Source organism: Sinocyclocheilus rhinocerous, unplaced genomic scaffold (genome assembly GCF_001515625.1).
Source record: "Sinocyclocheilus rhinocerous isolate Xijiao unplaced genomic scaffold, SAMN03320098_v1.1 scaffold689, whole genome shotgun sequence".
Lineage (NCBI taxonomy): Eukaryota > Metazoa > Chordata > Actinopteri > Cypriniformes > Cyprinidae > Sinocyclocheilus > Sinocyclocheilus rhinocerous.
Window position 1 is genome coordinate 1027116 of NW_015652129.1, and position 20639 is coordinate 1047754.

General features: G+C 35.6%; 2 protein-coding genes across 2 annotated transcripts in view; one reads left to right on the forward strand and one right to left on the reverse strand.

Annotated features, from left to right (window-relative positions):
* Positions 1 to 2111, forward strand: part of LOC107713463 (uncharacterized) — a 3433-nt gene extending 1322 nt beyond the window's left edge. The window contains exons 2-4 of the mRNA XM_016518972.1: positions 49 to 277; positions 551 to 1685; positions 1836 to 2111. Of these exons, the coding sequence (XP_016374458.1) occupies positions 556 to 1685; positions 1836 to 2022 (1317 nt within the window). The 5' untranslated portion in view covers positions 49 to 277; positions 551 to 555 and the 3' untranslated portion in view covers positions 2023 to 2111. The remainder of the gene's footprint in view (positions 1 to 48; positions 278 to 550; positions 1686 to 1835) is intronic.
* Positions 2112 to 9443: 7332 nt separating this feature from the next.
* LOC107713429 (NF-kappa-B inhibitor zeta-like) lies at positions 9444 to 14823 on the reverse strand. Its single transcript, XM_016518914.1, has 9 exons — positions 14471 to 14823; positions 13315 to 13436; positions 13085 to 13150; positions 12377 to 12981; positions 11598 to 11703; positions 11372 to 11518; positions 11225 to 11285; positions 10075 to 10238; positions 9444 to 9782 (listed from the first exon to the last, which is right to left on the reverse strand). The coding sequence occupies exons 1-9, from the start codon at positions 14655 to 14657 to the stop codon at positions 9762 to 9764; spliced, it is 1479 nt and encodes a 492-aa protein (XP_016374400.1). The 5' UTR covers positions 14658 to 14823; the 3' UTR covers positions 9444 to 9761.
* Positions 14824 to 20639: the final 5816 nt, after the last annotated feature.

The window sequence follows — 20639 nt, forward strand, 5'->3', positions numbered from 1 at the left end:
CATTTTTTTTTTTTTTTTTTTTAACTTTTTTTTTACATTTTCATATAGGTTTCAGTTTTTCGCATCTCTTTCCTGTATGTGGCATTTCTTCGATTCTCATGCATTGTACGCAATTCACCATTTCAACCGGAATACAGCAAATTGCGGCGGCATAGATTATTCCCAGGAAGACTCCCCTCATTTGCACAGCCGGCTTAAGAGCTCCCTCTTTCCTACTGGCTAACGAAGGCCAATCATAGGTGGAGGGAGGAGTCTGCACAGACGTAGGACTAAATTGGTAAGCAGTACGACACTTTTATTTTGTCCGATTGTTGGTGGGAACCGCACTGCAGCGTATGTGTTAATGGCGTACAGTAAGTAAAGCAAATATTTTGGTGATCCACATCGTTTCATCTTTCTTTTTTTTTTTTGCTATTGCTACTTGCATAGTTTAACAGAAAAATATATAGCTATTCATAGACCATTTGCGCAACCATGCATGTTGAAAATATTTCATCTGTGTGTTCATAAAATGCTTTTATTGAATTAATCGGATTGTTTTTCTCTACAGATTGGATGCCAAAAACTTTTGACGCTTACCCAAACTCAACTTCCACGGAATCCTCTCCTGGTTCCTCTATCCCACCTTCACCTCTGGAGCATGATGTCCAAATGCCCTCCGACTTGGAGGTTATGACCACTCTTCTTAAAGAAGAACTGGCTCAACTGGAGGATTATTACCTGTATGAATCGGCACCTATGAAATTGGAGAAATGGCAAAAATGTGACAAAAGCTTGCAAGCTATGGCTACGCAGTCATACTATCAGTTACCCTGCGCTTCGTACAATGTAAACCAATCTGAAACTAATCCCAGGCTGGTTTCCCTAGCAACTGGAGATCTCGACCTGAGAGGCTTCTGTGGGGGCTCCATGAGCCGACCGAAAATGTCTCGACCCGGCCCCTACAGCTATATTCGGACACACTGCAACAGCCAAAGAATGTCAACGAACGGATGTAAGGATGTCGAGGTGTTCGAGAAGGAAACGTGGACTTTCAAAGGGACTCATTCAGGTTACGCAGAGCTGGCTTTTGACCAGAGCTCTGTCGACAAATCCTTCGGAAAGAGCCACGCGAGTGCAAAGAAGGTTCGAGAATGTGCCATACTGTTGAAGGAAGAAGAAAAAAGTTGCTTAATGGAAGACGTGTTATACCGAGCCGAGATGATGAGAAGTTACGATCTCGGCGGGTCCCTGGAGCCCCACCACAGGCGGGAGGGCCAGAGCCACGGGATGAAGATGTTCGGCCATGACGGGATTGCCATGCCCATTTTGCAGTGCGCCGAGAGCGAGAGCTGTCCGCCGTATAAACAATCTGAAGTAGCCGAGTGCTACTTTCATCAGATTACTGCCAATTTAGAGCCATATCACGGCTTCATGAATGAAATCGATCAGCCAATCAGAACTGGGGCTGTTGATATCCAGAATAATGACTACTTGCACCACGAATGCCTTGGGGATCAAAGCTTTGAATGTCTGTCCGGAGACAGTGTTGGGTCCTCTTTGGAGTTGCCCATCCAGAAACCACTACAAAGGTCACGGGAAAGTCAGTGTGTGTTTAAGCCAGATGTTAAAGTAGGTTCCTTGGAGAGAAACCATGGTGAACGCAAGCAGAAGAAGAGAGATCAGAACAAGTCTGCTGCCCACAGGTACTGTACCCACTTTGTTTTTGGTGACTCAGTCAAATGAAAGTGCTAGAATATTGCATGAGTTAATAAAAAGCAAGCATGTTTGCTTCAAATGAGCAGAAAAGCTGAACCATGTTATTTCATTCCACAAATGTTGCCAAAAAACAATAGGTACCGTCAGCGTAAGAGGGTGGAGCAGGACTGTTTGGAGGAGGAGCTTCATGGTTTGGAAGGGCGCAACAGAGAACTTCGGGACAAAGCAGAATCTGTAGAGAGAGAGATTCAGTATGTGAAAGATCTCCTGATTGAAGTCTACAAGGCTCGCAGTCAGCGCTTAAAAGAGGATTCCAGTGCCTAAACCGTCTTTTACCAGCATTTCACTTATACCAGGCTCTGACAGCATGTTTTTATGCTCTAAATAGTTAGTAAAAAAAAAAAAAAAAAAAAAAAGCCTAATGTTTTATCAAACAGAGTGTTCTGATGAGGGGGGTTAAAAACAGGACAGAAAATGGCCTATTACTTCTAAATTATGATGTTGTTTGATGTAAGAATCTTGATAACATTATAAGTGGACCTCAGAGAACAGTACACAAAAAAAAAAAAAAAAAAAACAAGAGCTCATGTATTAAAATGGTTGTGTTTTTCCAAAGCAAAAGCCGCATGGTTTCATGAAACTGAGAGCATAATATCTGAAGCACTGTGATGATAGCCTTGAATACATTCTAATGACCTAGCTTGGTATTTCAATTTACAGTGATATATTTAATGAAAAGCTGCCCATCTCAAGGTTTGACTGAATTTCTTTCTTTAACCCTACTGTTTTGTTTTAGTGAACACAATCTGTGCTAATTTTATTGAAAGATATTCTGTACAGGCTTGCTCCGTTCTTTATTTATCACGAAAAATCAGCACAACATAATGAGAATTTGTAATAATGTAGCAACTTACTATTGTAATAATGCAAAGCACTGCAATGTATAATGTCACTACCTTTTTTTTGTTGTCTGTGTTTTTTGTTTTTTTTTTGCTTTATATTTTCATGTATTTTCTTCTATTTCTCCTTTATTTGTGAAATATCTCATGTAATTATATTTAGAATACAGGAGAAACAGCTTTTGCGGTTATAATTAAATTGCTTTAAAATATATTATACATGAAGGTTTATAGCATATTAATGCTCAGGTATGGAATGCATGTCTAATACATTGAAAAGCATGATGGGTTACAATTTATTGCATGACCCAAAATATGAAATGAATGCTTTTGTGCATTATGACAATATGTAGAATTTTTATTTTGCCCATTTGTTTTATTCTCATTAACATAGTGCTTTAAAAATATGTGCTTTGTTTTTTTCTTTTTCATTTAGAATTAATGTATGTAATCAGTATGAGATAAAGATTGTTTTTATGCAGGTTTGCGGAAAACAATCACTGTCATTTGCTACAGGACTTAAAATTCTGAAGAATTTGAATGATTTCAACTTATTTGAACAGGTGCATATTACTACAGTATTATAATGTGCCTCTAAAAACAGACAAGAGTAGCAAATCTGAATGCATGGTTCTAATGTGTTTCAGAATCTACCAACACTTGATTAATAAATACAAATTATATTGTGCAGTGATTCTTATTTTTGGTTGATTAAAATGTCAATAAATGATTCTTAAATATTTTACGAATATTGTGATGAATAATTATTGCGCTTGCTTAAACACACACACATGATGATAATTGTCCAGAAAAAAAGAGAACAGTTTATCAAAATAAACACCACTGGTGGATTTCCTTTTTAAAATCAAATTTACATACTTGCCAGCTGTTGAACAGATTTTTAATTTATTTTCTTTCCATTTGATAAAGTTTTTGTAAGAAAGGGTGATCAGTTTTTTGTAATGTATGTGACCTGATAAATTCACCAGTCGATCTCTTCTCCTTCATTAGTGTTATTGCATTATTAAAGTATATTTATTATTAGAGTATATTTTTAATTTTTAATCATTATTTAAATTTTCAATACTCAGGCTAACATGCTTACAATACTTTTCGTCTTTGAGCCGAAAATTGACGGAAAACTGCTGTCGAACTGCCACTCTTTTAACAAGCTACTGATTCTATATAACCCATTATAATTATGATTTCCCCATCAAACTTCTAGCACGTTAGACATGTGACTGGCTGTAATGTGTGATGTTGCCTCACGATGGCATCAAAGGAATAAATGAGACGGCAGGCAGCGCTCGTGCTGTTATTTTTGGCGAGAGAACCCCAGCCGCTTTATTTCAGTTTAGATCACAGCGCTCACAGCCTACATACTGTATTCCAATTAACTGTTGATAGAAAAACATACAGTTGCAGGAAAAAATGTGTGAACCTCTAATTTACAATGTATTTCTACAAAAATCGGTCCTAATATATGATCTGGTCTTATACTAATACACTGTAAAAATGATATTTCGAATTATTACTATTACTATATATTACTATTTACCATCAATTTGTAAGTGTAAATTAATTATACCCTGTTTTTTTTTCTAGACTTTTTTTTAGTGTAGATAAATGCAGTTTAAATATCACGCATGCAAATAACACATTTCTGTCTTTTTTCCACGTGATAACTCGTGACTTGAAAAAGCTAATCAGAAATCAACTAACTAAGTCTCCAAACGAGAAGTCTTTAATTCAGCAGAATTCCATTTAAATGTAGTCATTTTTAATATGGCGAAATTCCATTCTTGTTTAAACTCTGATTCAGTGATTTTTTTCAGTTTCTCAAATTTGAGTGAACTAAACTGATAAAATGCATAATTAAATAATGAATAATATTATGAAATAATGAAAAATAATATTTTTTGCATTAATTACTTTAAAAATATTAATATGTGTTTAAAAAATGTGATAATAGCTGGGACAAGTTTACTGGCCCCGGGGATCACAAGATGGCCCCGTTCAATTTTTTTTTTTTTTCAGTTATTCCACCTAAACTGAATGGTGCAACGTCATCCTGTACATGAAGAGCTCATATTTAAATATATTATTTATTAGTTCTTAATTGGGGTGTCTTGATAGTGATACCCGTCCTCTCCTACTTGTTTAAAGCAATTTTATTGTTAATCCATAGTCTGTTTGATACATAATCATACAAAAAAGAGAGAAATCAATCCCTATTTTTGTTAGATATTTAACTGTCTATTGCTTTTTAACTCTGAAGATGAAAAAAATTATTGTACAAGCCGTAACATACTAGTGGAAGAATATATTCACATTATCTTTGATAATAGCTGGGACAAGTTTACTGGCCCCGGGGATCACAAGATGACCCCGTTCAAATTTTTTTTTTCTTTCAGTTATTCCACCTAAACTGAATGGTGCAACTTCATCCTGTACATGAAGAGCTCATATTTAAATATATTATTTATTAGTTCTTAATTGGGGTGTCTTGATAGTGATACCCGTCCTCTCCTACTTGTTTAAAGCAATTTTATTGTTAATCCATAGTCTGTTTGATACATAATCATACAAAAAAGAGAGAAATCAATCCCTATTTTTGTTAGATATTTAACTGTCTATTGCTTTTTAACTCTGAAGATGAAAAAAATTATTGTACAAGCCGTAACATACTAGTGGAAGAATATATTCACATTATCTTTGAATAATATGTCTTTCCTCCAAAATGCATGAGTGTGTGTTAAATATTATGAGAGTAAGAAGAACACGATGGATTATTTTTTAATATTTCAAATCCTAGCCCCATTCTTCATGTTTAATTTCAAGCACACCATTCACAAGCAATGGTGTGATTAAAATCAATATTTTCTTTCTGGAATCAGTTGATGCAAGTGCAAGCCTTTTGGTGGATCGCACCTGCCATCTTTATTTCCAGTACCGGAATTCCTTTCAGCCTTTTAATAGGCAGTGTGTGATGTGACTTCTGAAGAAAGAGAGCTGGGGAATGCAGAGCGGAGAAGGATGTGCGTGAGAAGCTTAGAGGCCCTCGGGGCAAAGGGCATATCATTCAGCACTCTGTTTACCTTCCAGCTGATCACGCTCGAAGGAATATAAGAAACACAGTCTGACAGTGCTGGCATCGCTTCTAAGTGTGTGTGTTCGCAGGGTTGGTAAAATACATGCGTGTTTAGACACACCCCACACATCTTTCAATAGAAGGCTGTTATTGCCTAAAGTAAAAGTGATTCTTATCTATGGCCGGTGGAATTTGTCAAGGGATAGTTTTCCCTCTTAAAAATAAAGGTTCTTTACTAGCATCTATGGTTCCATGAAGAATTTTTGACATCCATGGAACCTTTCCATTGCACAAAAGGTAAAATGGAAACGGTAACAGAAAAAAAGATTATCTAGATTATTAAAATGTTATAAATGTTCACACAAACACAAAATGGTTCTATGGCATCACTACAAAACTGAGCTTCAAAAATGAAAATTCTGTCGTTGTTTACTCTCCCTCACGTCTTTACAAATCTGTATAGTTTTATTTCTACTGTGGAACGCAAAAGGAGAAATTTTGAAGAAAGTGCTGGTTGCTCTTTTCCAGCCATTCCAGTTGATTTCAGTATTTACTAATACATTATTAAAATCAGAAGATGTATCTGTTAATATTAATGGACCTGAGTAAACATGAACTAATAATGAACAGTCGTATTTTTTCTTATAGCATTAACAAAGATTAATGAATACCATAACAAATTGTTGATGTTAGTTAATGCATTAACTATGAAGTAACGAAACAATAAAAGATAATAAAAGATAATGATATAAACATTAAAAACTGTAACATTAGAAATTTGAATTTAAATTAGTTAAAGCTGAAGTACTAATAAAACTAATAAAATATCAGAAGTACATTAACAAAATTACTAAAACTAAGATAGATAGATATATATATAGATAGATAGATAGATAGATAGGAGTAAATAGATGCTACAACAGTATATAAACAATACTAAAATACCACTGCTTTTAAGCATCAAAAAGGACACAAAAGCATAATTAACATACATGCATCATTAAAGTGGTCTATATCGGTATTTCTCAGCTCCAGTCCTGGGGATCCACTGCTCTGCACATTTTGTACATCTCTCTTATTTGACACAGTTCAGTTTGTGGATCTCTTTCCTAACAAGTTAATGAATCAGCGGAGTTAAATAAGGTAGACATACAAAATGTGCAGAGCAGTGGATCCAGTGGGACTGGAGTTGACAAACACTGGTCTATATATTTCAATTCAAGTCACGCAGCAGCTTTGTATGAGGAACAGAGAAAAAGTCATAAATCTCTGAAACTCTTCCCCTCCAGCTGTCTGGATCAATGAGTCAGTGAGTCACTTGAGAAGCCGGATCAGCCATCTCTCATGAACTCTCAGGAACTTGCTAAGTAGAGCGAGGGCGGATGTCCAGATTTCCAGTGCGTAATGTTTTAATACCAGCCTTAAAGCTATTGTACGACTTCTGAAGACTTGAGACAGCACTCAAGTCATATGAATAATAGCTATGGCTATTGTTTTGTCATTCTGGTAGCCCTACAGCCTCTTTTTATTGTGATTCTACAAAAAGCAGATGGGCATTCTGTGAAATATATCTTTAAGTTCCACGTTCCATGTTTAGAATGACATGAAAGGTGAGCATATAAAAAATTTTTTTTTTTTTCATTTTTGAAATGTTAAGATAGAAATTACTATTACATACTTGCATGCACAGAGTACATACAACACAAACAGCAATAGTAGAATGTAACAGCTTTATTATTTTCCCAACAGCATGTATATATGTAACAGAAACTGTGTCTATAACCATAGAAAGACTCTCTCTCCCTCTCTCTCGAACAAGGTCAAGATGAAAACAACAGAGCAAGCAGATAATTACACTGGTATCTCATCTGTACAAACCTGCCCCATAACGCCTCTGGCACAGACCTGCGCAAGGTATGACTGATGGGAGTCCAAAAACTCATAATTTAAGTTTATGAGAATTCCTCTTCCCAGAGTAATGCAACAATAACTCCCAATAATACAAAAATCTCTTCTGTATACGCATAGATAATCACAGACGTGGCCAGAGTTTGAACACCTTGTTATGCTTTCACAAATCATTGACATTTTATGACCAAATACTTAATCTGCAATATTCTACACGCTGTTCACTTTCACACATTATGAATTGGCAAGAAAAAAATAACATTCTCATTTCTGTCCAGTAACTTAATAACCATATTAATTAAAAACAAAGGAAAATAAAACGTATTTAATTATCATGAGGATGTTCAATACAAACTCACATACACCCATTGACCCTAACTAGTAAACAATATGAGTATTACCTGATATGAGTATTTATAATTAAAATAAGTTTAGATAGACGACCACAAATAAACGATCGAATGTCTTAATTCATACCCACTCCCCAAACATGCTATATGTCTATTTTGCTTTTAAAACCATATTTATGTTAAAACATATTTGGAAAAAAAATTTAACATACTACGTAAGATGTCTTTCAATAAAACATAAATGAAGCCCTAGATATATCATATACATACAGCACCCCTATTATATTTAGTATACAAGATATACGTTTCACCCTCGCTGTCCCCGTGTAACATTAACAATGTTACATGCCCGTTGGTTTAATAATGTAAAACAGAAATGAGAACAATCACAAAATATGAATTCTAAGATATATTAAAGAATATTACTGTTACCTATTACAAAAATATGCTAAATACCATGTTGTTGGAAACACCTTATAGTCCCTGATACACAGAACGAATAGGTTTCATTGTGTCTGAGAGGAAGACACCATTAAAAAGAGCTTTAATCAGGGTCACACTCATGGCTCTGTATTATTTGTATAAGTGGATCCTCATTATTACAAATTACAGCCAGCATTAAGAAGCTGTTTTTTTTTCTTACATAAGCACAAACGTTATTAAGAATATTTTAAGCATCTCACCTCAAACACTAGCATACAGTATACTTTCTAAATCAAATCATCATAGAATAAATGCTTCTTGGTTTTCATATCACTCTAGTAAATAAGATATCGATATACACATTTGGAGTCAGTTAGATTTTTTGATGTTTTTGAAAGAAGCCTCTTATGCTCACAATGACTGCTATTATTTAATTTATTTAATTCAAATAAAAAAACTAATTAAAAAAACAGTAATACTGTGAAATACTATTACAATTTAAAATGACCATTTTCTACTTTTTTTCTATTTAAATAAAAAAGTAAATTAGCTGAATTTACAGCTTTTTTCAGCAATCTTCAGTGTAATAAAAATGTCTTATTATTATTATCAATGTTAATAACAGTTTTTGCTGCTTAATATTTTTGTTTTCGGGATTCTTTAATGAATATAAAGTTCAAAAGAACAGCTTTTATTTGACAGAGAAATATATATTTTTTACATCCCAATTGTCTTTACTGTCACTTTTTATCAATTTAATGCATCCTTGCTGAATTTATCTATTAATTTCTTTAAAAAATAAAAATATAAATCTTACTGACCCCAAATGTTTTAATTTGAGAATAAGAATTCACTTGTAACTTTGCAAAAGGGAAAATAACACCAGCAATATGTATATATTTTGTTGTAAGTGCTATTAGGAAACATACAAGTATATTGCTGTGCGAAAGCAAAACGGCCTTTGTACGCCAATATACATAAGCATTACAGTCAATATCAAAACTATTTGCTCTTGGAGCAAATAGGAATGGTGGCATTTGACAGACTCGTAGGTCTTACCACATTTGTATTCCCTTTTAAACATTTTGCTACTCAAATGTAACTAACAGTGGAAGTTTCACAGAAACCAGCTAATGGGCAACCATTGTGTTTTTGCTCCTCACTTTTCACCTGAACACTGAACAAAATCTACGGTTGCATAATACATAGCTTTACCATGACTTGAAGGCTATCCTCATCCTCCTTTTCGTATATATATGTACATTTTGTCTTCAATGGCAGGTAAAAGCTTGTATTCACTCAAAAACATTTACCGTCAGTTAACAGCACTGCCTGGCTTGACAGAGAAAACAACTCTTGCTAGAAGCAGTCGCACATGTAGCCAAACCGCTCCTAAATCACGTTGTTTCTGGCCTGAAAACAGAAAAACAATTCAATAATCACACGTTTAGAATGGCTGCCGTGAACAAAATGTGTTATGTAACAGGTTAAAAGTATCTGTTTAACACCATTTCAAACACGATTCTCTGCAGAACATCAAGATTAAACACGCCTCACACCTTGATATCATTTGACTGAAAGAAGGCTGCTTGTTCACACAGCTTCGAATCAACACCTCTATTCATCACACTGAAGCGACCCTGAGATGAAACTCCTACTCTAGTGAATCATGTTGTCCAGCAGCATGTTTGTCTCTCATTCTCACCGGAGCGTGTAAATAGCACTCCATTTGAAGGAGGCACTCTAGCGTTTCCATCATCTGCTCCTTGCGAAGGGTGTGCAGTCTGACCCGTCCTGCAGACTCGCACATCTCCAGCTCACGCACCATGTGATTAAGAGATACTGCCGCACACTGCAGAGCACTGAGCCCTGCAAAGAAAATACCATGAATCCATGTTCTTTACACATGGTAGAAATACACTTCTAATTAGCCATTGCTTTGATCAAAAACAAGCTGAATGTGAAAGCACATGGATTAAGGCAGGGTCTAAAATTAGCAGTTTGACCGCTAACTTTACCAAGAACTACAACTTACTGCATAATTTAAATTGCAAGATGCAGTTGCTGTTTTATACAAGTCAGTCAATATGTCTTAACAACCAGGAAACAATTCGCATAATCTCGTATATACTTCACACACATACACACACACACACACACTTACAAGAATATACTAGAAAATGCTAATTGTTTTCTGGTTGTTAAAACACATTGGTAGCACTATAAGGCTCCATTTGTTAACATTAGATAAATACACTAATAATGAGAAATACTTCTAAAGCATTTAGTATTCATAGTGTTAATTAACATTTACTAATACACAATTAAATTGTATCTGTAAATATAATTTAATGGACCTGAGCTAACATGAACTAAAATTGAACAGTTGTATTTGTATTAACTAAGATGAATAAATACTTTAAGAAATGTATTGCTTATTGTTACTTAATGCATTAACTAATGTTAACTAACTGGAACCTTTTAAAGTGTTACCAAAATATTAACTGGTACATATTCTTAATTAATTGGCACAAAATGTATACTCTGCCAACAAACGTTCAACTACTAGCTCGAATCTTTAATCATTAAACCACATCAATTCTAAGTCTCTCCTTTGTAATGCAAATTCTAATTACAAAACATATTCAAACGAGTCACCTCTTTCACAACAGGGTAATAAAACAACAAGTTTGTGACTAGTACTGCTGGATTCTTCTCAGGTGTAGGCAGCAGGAATGCAGCCACTGCCTTACTGCAGCCAAAACTCAAAAGATTTGGAAAATGCCAACTAGAACAATATAAAAACAACTCGGCTGATTTTTACAGAAAGCAACATAGCAAAAACCGTTTTGTACCGTTTGCATCTCTTTCCTCCAAATTAATATATACGCCATTTCTCATCAAACCTTTCAGGACCTGTCAAAAAAGATATTTAAAATATGAGTGAATGTGTAGAAGTAGGCTCTCTATGTTAATACTCCAGCACCACATAAAGATTTTACCTCCAAGACTCGAATATATCCATTCTCTGCACTGAGATGAAGACATGTTTTCCCATATGGGTCCTTCACATTGATATTTGCACCAAGTGACACCAAATCAGCCACCATGAAGTGTTGATTCTTCTGTGCAGCAATATGAAGGGGAGTCTGGGAAGAAAAACAGGCCCATGCAACATTTATGTGTGTTTGTCGAGTGACTGAATATGCATGTATGATTGTTTGTCACCTTTCCCTCTGAATCTTTGATATCCAGTTTCTTCAGAGCTGCCATCCTTCTGGCAATAACGTACACAAGGGATCTCTTTCCCTCCTCAACAACTCTGTGTAAAAGACTGTGGAGAGAGAATGAAAGCGTCACTTTCCATTGCATGATCTGTTCGCTTTGCAATGTCATGGTATCGCTAATTGTAAACAGCTGCGTTCGATGGGTGGAGTACTACAGGTCTATTCCACTGAGAGGTAAACCCTGCATCGTCTTTTATTGTGTTTGAAAACACTGTCAATTCAACTGGTGTAGTCTTTCAGGATGTTTGTCAGGTCTGTGCATGCGGCCATTACCAATATCCATTGTTCAAGTCATTTCATGCAAGAGGGTTTGTTTGAAGACCCTCTGCGCCATCTTTGTTGGAGTGGAAATGCTTCCGATTTCAGCTGGGTTCCCATTAATCTCTTTTATTCTGCTCTGCTTGAGAACTTAATAATGGGGTTTGTCATAAAGTTGGAAGTGGAAAACTAATGCAGCTGCTTATTGAGCGTGACAACAATGATGGGAGACCCACTTTCGTTCTTTCTGTATTTCATAAAAAGTTTCAAATGATAAAGGTGGCACTGCAAAAAGTACCCTTGCAATTCTTGGTACTTGAAGATTATTTTCAGAAACTGTGTGCATTTTCTTCATTTTTATAAATTACAGCCGCCTTTGAAATATTAGTCATTAGGATCTGCATGAAGAAACCATCTGCAATGGCTTCAGTGAGTTCTTGAAGTAAAGAAAAATTATCTTACATCCTTCCGTTTTCGTCTACAGCAAGAAGCTCTTGGTCCGATATCTCTTTCAGCAGATTCTCCTCTCTTTCCAGTTGAGTCCAGAAGAAGGTCATACCGCTCCACTCCTCCTGCTGAGAATGTGGCCATGGTGGATAGTTCATCTTTTGAGAAGAAACCTCCAAGACTTCTTGGTTGGGACTGGCGTTGAATGACTCTTGTGGAGAGGGCACCTGGTATTCGCATGAGTTGGCAGGAGAGCAGCTCATTCCATATCGATCATCATACCTGTACTTATCTGACTCATAACTGCTATAGTCTTCCTGATTCCCCAAGAAGACATCGGCACCCTGGCTGTAAGTTGGGGATGGGTAGGAGCTGGACACAGAATGGACAGGGGAGGTTGAGGAGGGTACCGAGTAGCTTGGAGACAAAGGTATCTCATTCTCCTGGCCATATGTGTTCATGAAACCTTGTGGAGATGCATCTTCAACCCAGAACTCAGAAGAGTATGAAGCTGAAGGGCTTTTGTTTGGTGATCTGTTTGACTGACAGGTCTTGAGATCCTCCTCCAGCACTTCTACTATAATTGCAAGCTCCTCAAGGCTTTTTGTTTGATATTTCTTCTGTAACAGACATGAGAAATGTGCCACAACCTGTCTTTGTAATACCAACGAAGTTACCAATCAAGAAGCAAGTTCTACAGTGGCAGAAAAAGACATCACTCACCAGAAAACGTCTCTGGTTTCCACCTGTGGTAACTCGTTTCTTATCCCCTTTGGACCAAAGACAGTGCTAATGAGAAACACAATGAAGTTAAAATGATTATGCTGACATTTTATATTTCTAAACCTTACCTTTAGAAGCCTTTGAATGTTTTCCCTATAAAAAGACAGAATCAGAACATGAAGAGCATGCCTCAGTATGACCGTAAAAGACTATAAGACAAAGAATCATACCTGCAGATCTTTAGGGTCAATACCCTTGGCTATCCGTATATTTCTGAGCATGTCCCGTACTGGCATTCTCACTCGGACTCCGAGGTACTTCTTTTCAGAAGTAGACTTGTGTTTTTTTGGACCTAAAGGAACACAGGCCTATTAGTGATGCAGCAGGTTAACTAAGAAACTGCATCCTTCAATATAACACAATGCAAATATAAACCTTTTAATGCTTTCCAAGTCATACAGCAACAGGATATATCTTAAGGCTGGAATACAAGATTTTTGTCCCAATTTTTCGCCGATTTACTGTCTGGAGAAGTTGATGACCAGTCTGCAGATTTGAGTCGACATTTCATAGAAAATCATGCTGTGTATGATAGTCAAAGACTCTGATTTTTCAGCTTAAGATTATGATTCTATCCAGTCAGAGGATTTTAAACATGTTTGATATTTTGAGCCCATTTTAGAACACATTGTTTTCATTTGTCACGTGTCTCCTCGCAACAAGGCACACATTTCTGCTCGAGTTTGTTGCGATTGGAACAACTTTAAAGTCTGGTAGTGTATGATCCTCAGTCGTTTAGTGTATGATGGCCAGTTTTTTTCTCTGGGACTACTACAATGTTGTTAAGTGTATGAGATCTGTTCTGTTTTTAAACATCGTATAGTGTATTCCAGCCTTAACGTGATCGAACAGCAGGCAAACACCAATCAAATTTCAGTCAGAAATTTATTTAAAGTAGAATCGATCATATTTATGCTCATACAGGTCATAACTTCCATGATGACTCCAGATTTAGGCTTGCTTTAATGAAAATAGCATAAGGTGAAATTCTAACTGTATAGTCTGCTTCGTTTAATGCATAGCTAGCTGTATATACAGGTGTGTGTGTGTGTGTGTGTGTGTGTATATATATATATATATATATACACACACAGTTACAACTATTAAAAACATTGCATATAAACTATCAAAATGGTACAGACAAACCAGCTAAACACAGCTTGGCCCAGCAGAGAGATAATCCTAAACCAGATAATACCATATTAAACCAGCTAAAACCAGCACACATCAGCTCAGGCAGGTTTAACTGTTTCCCCCAAGTAGCATAGGGATATCAGAGCGATTAATCTTCTCCTGGACAGTGTTTTGGAGATATTTTGTACCCACCTGTTTGACAGCGGTTCTTGGCTTTATTGCCCCCTGACGTTTTCTGGCTCGGTACCGGTGAATTCGGTCCTTTTGCATTTAAAAGAGGTTCTGCTGGCAGCGGTGACCCGTTGCACGAATGGTCGCGCTGTTCGGTGTGTTTAGGTGGCTTATCGCGCCCTGTGGCCTTTACCTGACTGCTCACCATCCTGATGTCCGGTTATAAAGCTGACTATAAGGTGCCACGCGTTCGTACTGTTATGACAACAAACGCACAATGTATGGTCGAGGAATGGGCTGCTTACCTGCTAGTCCTCATTCAAAATGTGTGTCATGTCAGCGGCGGTTTGTTTTCATTACCTGATTTGAGGAGGCGGGACAGTCACAGCACATTTAACTCCGGCAGAACTCGCCTGAGCTGTTCAGTCCAAGATGTAGGCTACTACTCATAATAACATATAATAATAAATAAAATGAAATAAACAATCTTAGCCTAATAAAAATGACAATGTTAACAATTTATCTCTAAATATCACAGTCGGCTACTACAATGTATTAATTTATACATACATGAATAAATTGTTTCATTTATACAATTTATACATTTATTCTGTATGTATAATTTATTTTCACCTAATACATATATTTAATTGTTTTGATATAGTTACAATAATGTGGAAAGTCTCCACTTTATTGTAGACTAACTAGGCCTAGAACAAAACAATTTATTATTTTATGTATAACCCTATTGTATGGATTTATTCTGACCCTTAATTAGGCTACAGCATGCGACCATTTCTTTCGTTCTCCAGGATAAATGAATAAGCTAAATATTATAACAATATTTTTGAATTGTCAAAGGTTTTGAACGAACAAAAGCCTTAATAAACCAGAAAAATGCATCCAAATGCTGACAAACTGAATTAAGCCATTGTTCGGCATTTTTCAGCATTTTTGTTTTTCATTTATTTTTTATTTTACTTTTCATTGGCATATCTTTTTCACCGCTGTCGCTCTCTCTCTCGCCCCATTAGATCATACTGACATCTACCGACGACACACAAACACACACTCCCTCTAAAAAATATTCCGTTGATTTTTTTATCAGTTAGTCCCTGCGATGCTGTTACTATAAATCTGGTAGCTTCTGGGATCAAAGGGTTCAATACGAACAATGTTTGCTATGTTTGCAGTTTGTCCCTACTTTCTTTCTTTTGCACTGAAAGCTCCTGTCGTCAAGTCAAATTCCTTGTGTGTGTAAACATTGGTAATAAAGCTTTTTCTGACTTCTGACATGCAACATATGCTAATTAGTCTAATATTCCAATATCAATTACTATTTGGCGTTTACAAGCGTCACGTAGGCCTAGATAAACTCAATATTCCAGTTGTATCCTCCTGACTACCAGGAATAAACTGTTTTGTGAATTTAGTATTTTGTCATGTCATTACATTGTTTAGACTTTAGAGCAAAAGAAAACAATTGAAAAGTAACATTTTTGAAAAATTATATTTTATTCATATATTCATATATTCCTCTGTAGAAGACATCGGGACTTTAAAAAGTAACACTAGACACTAGAATAGACATGAAAAGGCAAAAACTGTGGAATTTTTGTTTTAATCGGAAATCAATTTTAATTGTTTATACCAAACTTTATATAAAGACGAATCTCAACTATGTTATGAAAGATATTTTTAAAAACCATTTTTCTTTATGCAAAATGTGTGTAAAATGGCCATAAACAAGTTTTTCCATTATATACAATGTATCTATAAACTGTATCTAATTTGCATATTAATGTGTTTTTGGGGCAAAATAGAATGAACAAATAAGTGCAATAATGGGAGTAATAATTAGCAAGATTTTTATAATAATATCTAATATTTAATAGGAATATTGATACATTTTTTTCTCTATTCATTTGTTGTGTCTCCCAAAATGTGTAATAAACATGCTTTAAGTCCTGGTGTCCTCTACAGTGGACATGTATGAAATCGACGTCCTGTTTCATAACAGAAGGTCATATTTTGATTTGAAACCCCATAACATTTTCCTGAGATGTTGATTTATGACAAACAATTTGAAAATTTGTCAGATTTAAATGATAATTACAAAATATTATCATATTTCCAAAAGGGTGTGTTACACTTGATCACTAAATTAATGTCAGCCATTTTTAAAGACCAAGGAGAGGGAGTGGTCATGGTGAAACATCCAATCATTTGGTATCTCTGAAAAGCCCTGAATGTGCTCTGTACAGGACATCCAGACTTAAAACTGTGACATGTAACGTTTCAGAGAAATCACTAAAACATAATGTCCTCTACAGGGGACAAAACTCCATAGCTGGTAGTCAGGAGGATATATATTAATTCGAAATATATGGACATTCATCTATAGCCTATTTGTCTCATTCAGTTTGTGTCAAACTATCCAGGTATTCTTAATTCATTCCTTATCAATATTAAACAGTAGGCTATACTGTATCTGACGGTGTTGACACACAGCGAGATATAGCAAGAGAGAGAGAAAACATGTAGAAGAAATAAAATATTTTTAATAGTTTTTTTTTCTCCACCAAATATGGATGTTTCGCAAATTAATCCACAAATTTACTGTTTTTTCCTCTTCTTTCTTTCTTTCTTTGCAGTCCCAGTAGTCAGAAATCATTGTATGGTATGGTCAGTGGCGGTTCTACATTGAATTACACCCTGGGCGAGACCCCCTTCGAGCGCCCCCCCCCCCTTATAACAACATAAGTGAAAGAGAAAATTATATTTCTCAATTGCACAAATCCTTCATTAGAACATTTGAAAAACACACTTAAGAGAATCCAGTTATTTAACTATTGCAATTACAACAGGAAACACACTTTTTAAGGTGCGCAATCTCCACCTCCAACATTGCCAAAAGACAATGAACACAATTCTGCACAAAATATGACAGTATAAGTTATCAGAACTTAAATAAATATACACTATACACTGTATCTAATTTGCATATTAATGTGTTCTTGGAGCAACATTTAATGAAAAAATAAGTGTAATAATTGGAGTAATAATTGGCAACATTTTAATAATAATATCTAATATTTCATAGATGTGCACGGCACCTTCTCAGCAAGCAGGGCCGCCAATTTGCCAATTCCCCACACATTGAAATGATAGATAATAGAAAACTGCGGCGGCGCAGAGGATTTTTTATTTTTTTTAACTGCTCGTGCCGCCCCCCATGTTTCATGAAAAAATGCCGCCCCGGGCGACTGCCCGGTTCGCCCGTGCCAAAAACAGCTACTGGGTATGGTTTCGTTATAGCTATTTTATTTATGTTGTAGTTATTTAGATTTACGTAACATGAAGACTATTGCGCAGATAAGCGCTGTGCTTCGCTGTATTAACACTAGATGGCAGTGCTGCACTGCAGGCGCCACGGCGCAATCAACGTCTCACAGTTGTCGTCACATTTGTTTTTTTGTTTCCAATAATCTAGAAATCTGTGACATACAATTAAAAATATCCAGAGAGATAAAATCAGTGTTAATAAATTCCAGTGTGCCTCCTTAATCTTAATCAATGTTGGGATATATAACACTGTTGACATTTTTATATCTTAGTTACACATTGATAAGGTCACATCGTGTTTAAGGTCACAAATAAGGTCCAGACAGAGAATTTGATATTTATTATTTTTAATCTACTTTTCAACTACACTTGTGTTACTTTTCAAAGCCATGACATTATTCCCAACTGATAAACATTTTACTTTTAGAAGAGCTGAAAGGATCATTATGACTGATTTCAGTCATTTTGATTGAATAATTTGCTTTATGCACTTTATTAATGATAATAACAGGGTTGATGCATAACATGGTCTACAAATAAATGTTGCATTAAATGGTTTTGTGCTTTTGCTTTCTATCACTGTACCAGTGAACCTAATCTCTCATCTAGGCAATTCTGTGAACACTTTCCTAATATTTCAAGATTTAAACTCTGATAACAATAATGACGCATTGCGGGACAGATGGTCTTTTCCTTCTTTTTATTGTCAAAAAATTCCTAGAAGTTTAGAAGTGTCTGATAAAGATGGCTGAATAGGATAGGTGAGTGTCGATAATCTTTGTGACATTTGACTATATAGGTCTACGAACTGTGACGTTGATGTTACAATTAATCAAATCTTTCCATCTTGCATAGATTGTTAGTAGCTCAAGCCCACACTTGCTGCAGTCTAAGTAAGAAAATACTGCAATAACTTGACCTTAATTTGACAAACTGTCATTTAGAGATGTGTGATCTTATTCAACCTATTTGACCAGAGAAAGTGTTTAAAATTAAGAATGTTGGCCTACCACAAAATCAAGATTGGGAGGGGACCAAGATTACAGAGAAACCCATATGACCACGAATCTGAATATTCTGTGTGGTCTTCTTGGACATTAGCAATGATTTTGCTGTATGTATTATTCATCATCTTGGTGTTTTTATGTGATAAAGTGTAGAAATGAAACCCCCAAACGTGTATTAAATGTCTAGGGAGTTCCGGGGAAAAAACTTGGAAGTTCCTTGGAAAAACTGGACCGTTCCTTTTACTGAAAGCTGTTGTTTAACTAAGATAAGCTTTAAAAAATCCCTGGCAAGAAACCATTTGCTGTTTATTCACAAAAGAGGAAGTATGTCCCAGTTTGGGTTCATTAAAAACAGAAACTAAAGTTTGTGTATTCCTGAAATTATTAGCTGTTTAAATATAATTGTTTGTGTTAATGCTTAATCAGTGTTACACAGCATTCAAAGATTTACAACAATAAATCCTTGATTTAAATGACCGGTTTGGTTGAGGTTTAAAAATGGATGTGTTTGAAAGAACTCTTTCTCTTCCCATAAGCTTGTGTTGACTCAAAGATGAAAGAAAGTAAGCAATTTCAAGACGGCATTAACACTGCTGCAAAGATCAGAAGAGGTTTATCAGATCGATGACTCCTTCCCATGAACAAATAAATATCTACTTATCTCCATGCACATCTGTTTCACCAGCAAATCATTAGTCACCAGAACAGGTGCAAAGATATCAGCACAGGAGCAAGTTTCAGTATATCTGTTTGATACATTTCCACTTCCATGTAATTTTATAAATGAATGAATTTACGTAATGCCTTTTTCATGGATTTTTTTTTTTTCAAAATGTTTTATTGCACAGGCTTGTTAATCATTCAAAATGCTGATTAAAGAGAGAAAAAAATCATTATCGGAACTAGTCATTTTAATTTTATGTGCAAGGAAGTGTAAATAAACAGCTTAAAGGAATAGTTCATCAAAAATTGGAAATCTGCTGGAAATTTACTCACCTTCAATCCATCCAAGATGTAGATGAGTTTGTTTCAGATTTGGAACTTTGGAACAGATTTGGAGAAATATGGCATTACATCACTTGTTCACCCAATCTGCAGTGAATGGGTGCCGTCAGAATGAGACTCCAAACAGCTGATAAAACATCACAATAATCCACAACATTTTATGAAGTAAACAGCTGCATGTTTGTTATAACAAACCCATCATTAAGAAGTTTTTAACTTCAAACGGTTACTTCCGGCTAAAATATGAGTTGTCTATCCATAATATTGCTTTTTCCAGTGAAAAAGTTGTCTTTTCTGATCAAATACCGATCAAATACAGATTAGAAGTGCAAACAGTCCAAAACATTTCTAAACAAATATGTTGGTGGATTCGGAGGGAGCATTATTATGGATTATAGACTCATATTTTATCTAGAAGTGACAGTTTTAAGTTACCTTAAGAGTTCAAATGCCTCAGTGACGGATTTGTTTCTTACAAACGCAACTTTTCACTTCACAAGATGTTAATTGGAGTGGTGTGGATTACTTGTGTAAATGTCTTTATCAGCTGTTTGGACTCTCATTCTGACGGCACCCATTCACTGCAGAGGATCCATTGCTGAGCAAGTGATGCAATGCTAAATTTATCCAAATCTGTTCTGATGAAGAAATAAACTCATCTACATCCTGGATGGAATAAGTAAACTGCCAGCAAATTTTCTTTTTTGGGTGAACTATTCCTTTACTATCTAATGCATATAATGTTATGACACCTATTTGCAGGAAGTCAAGATGCTTTGAATTACAGCAAGGGTGGTTTTTGTAGACCGAAGAGCTTTTTGTTTAGATTGTCA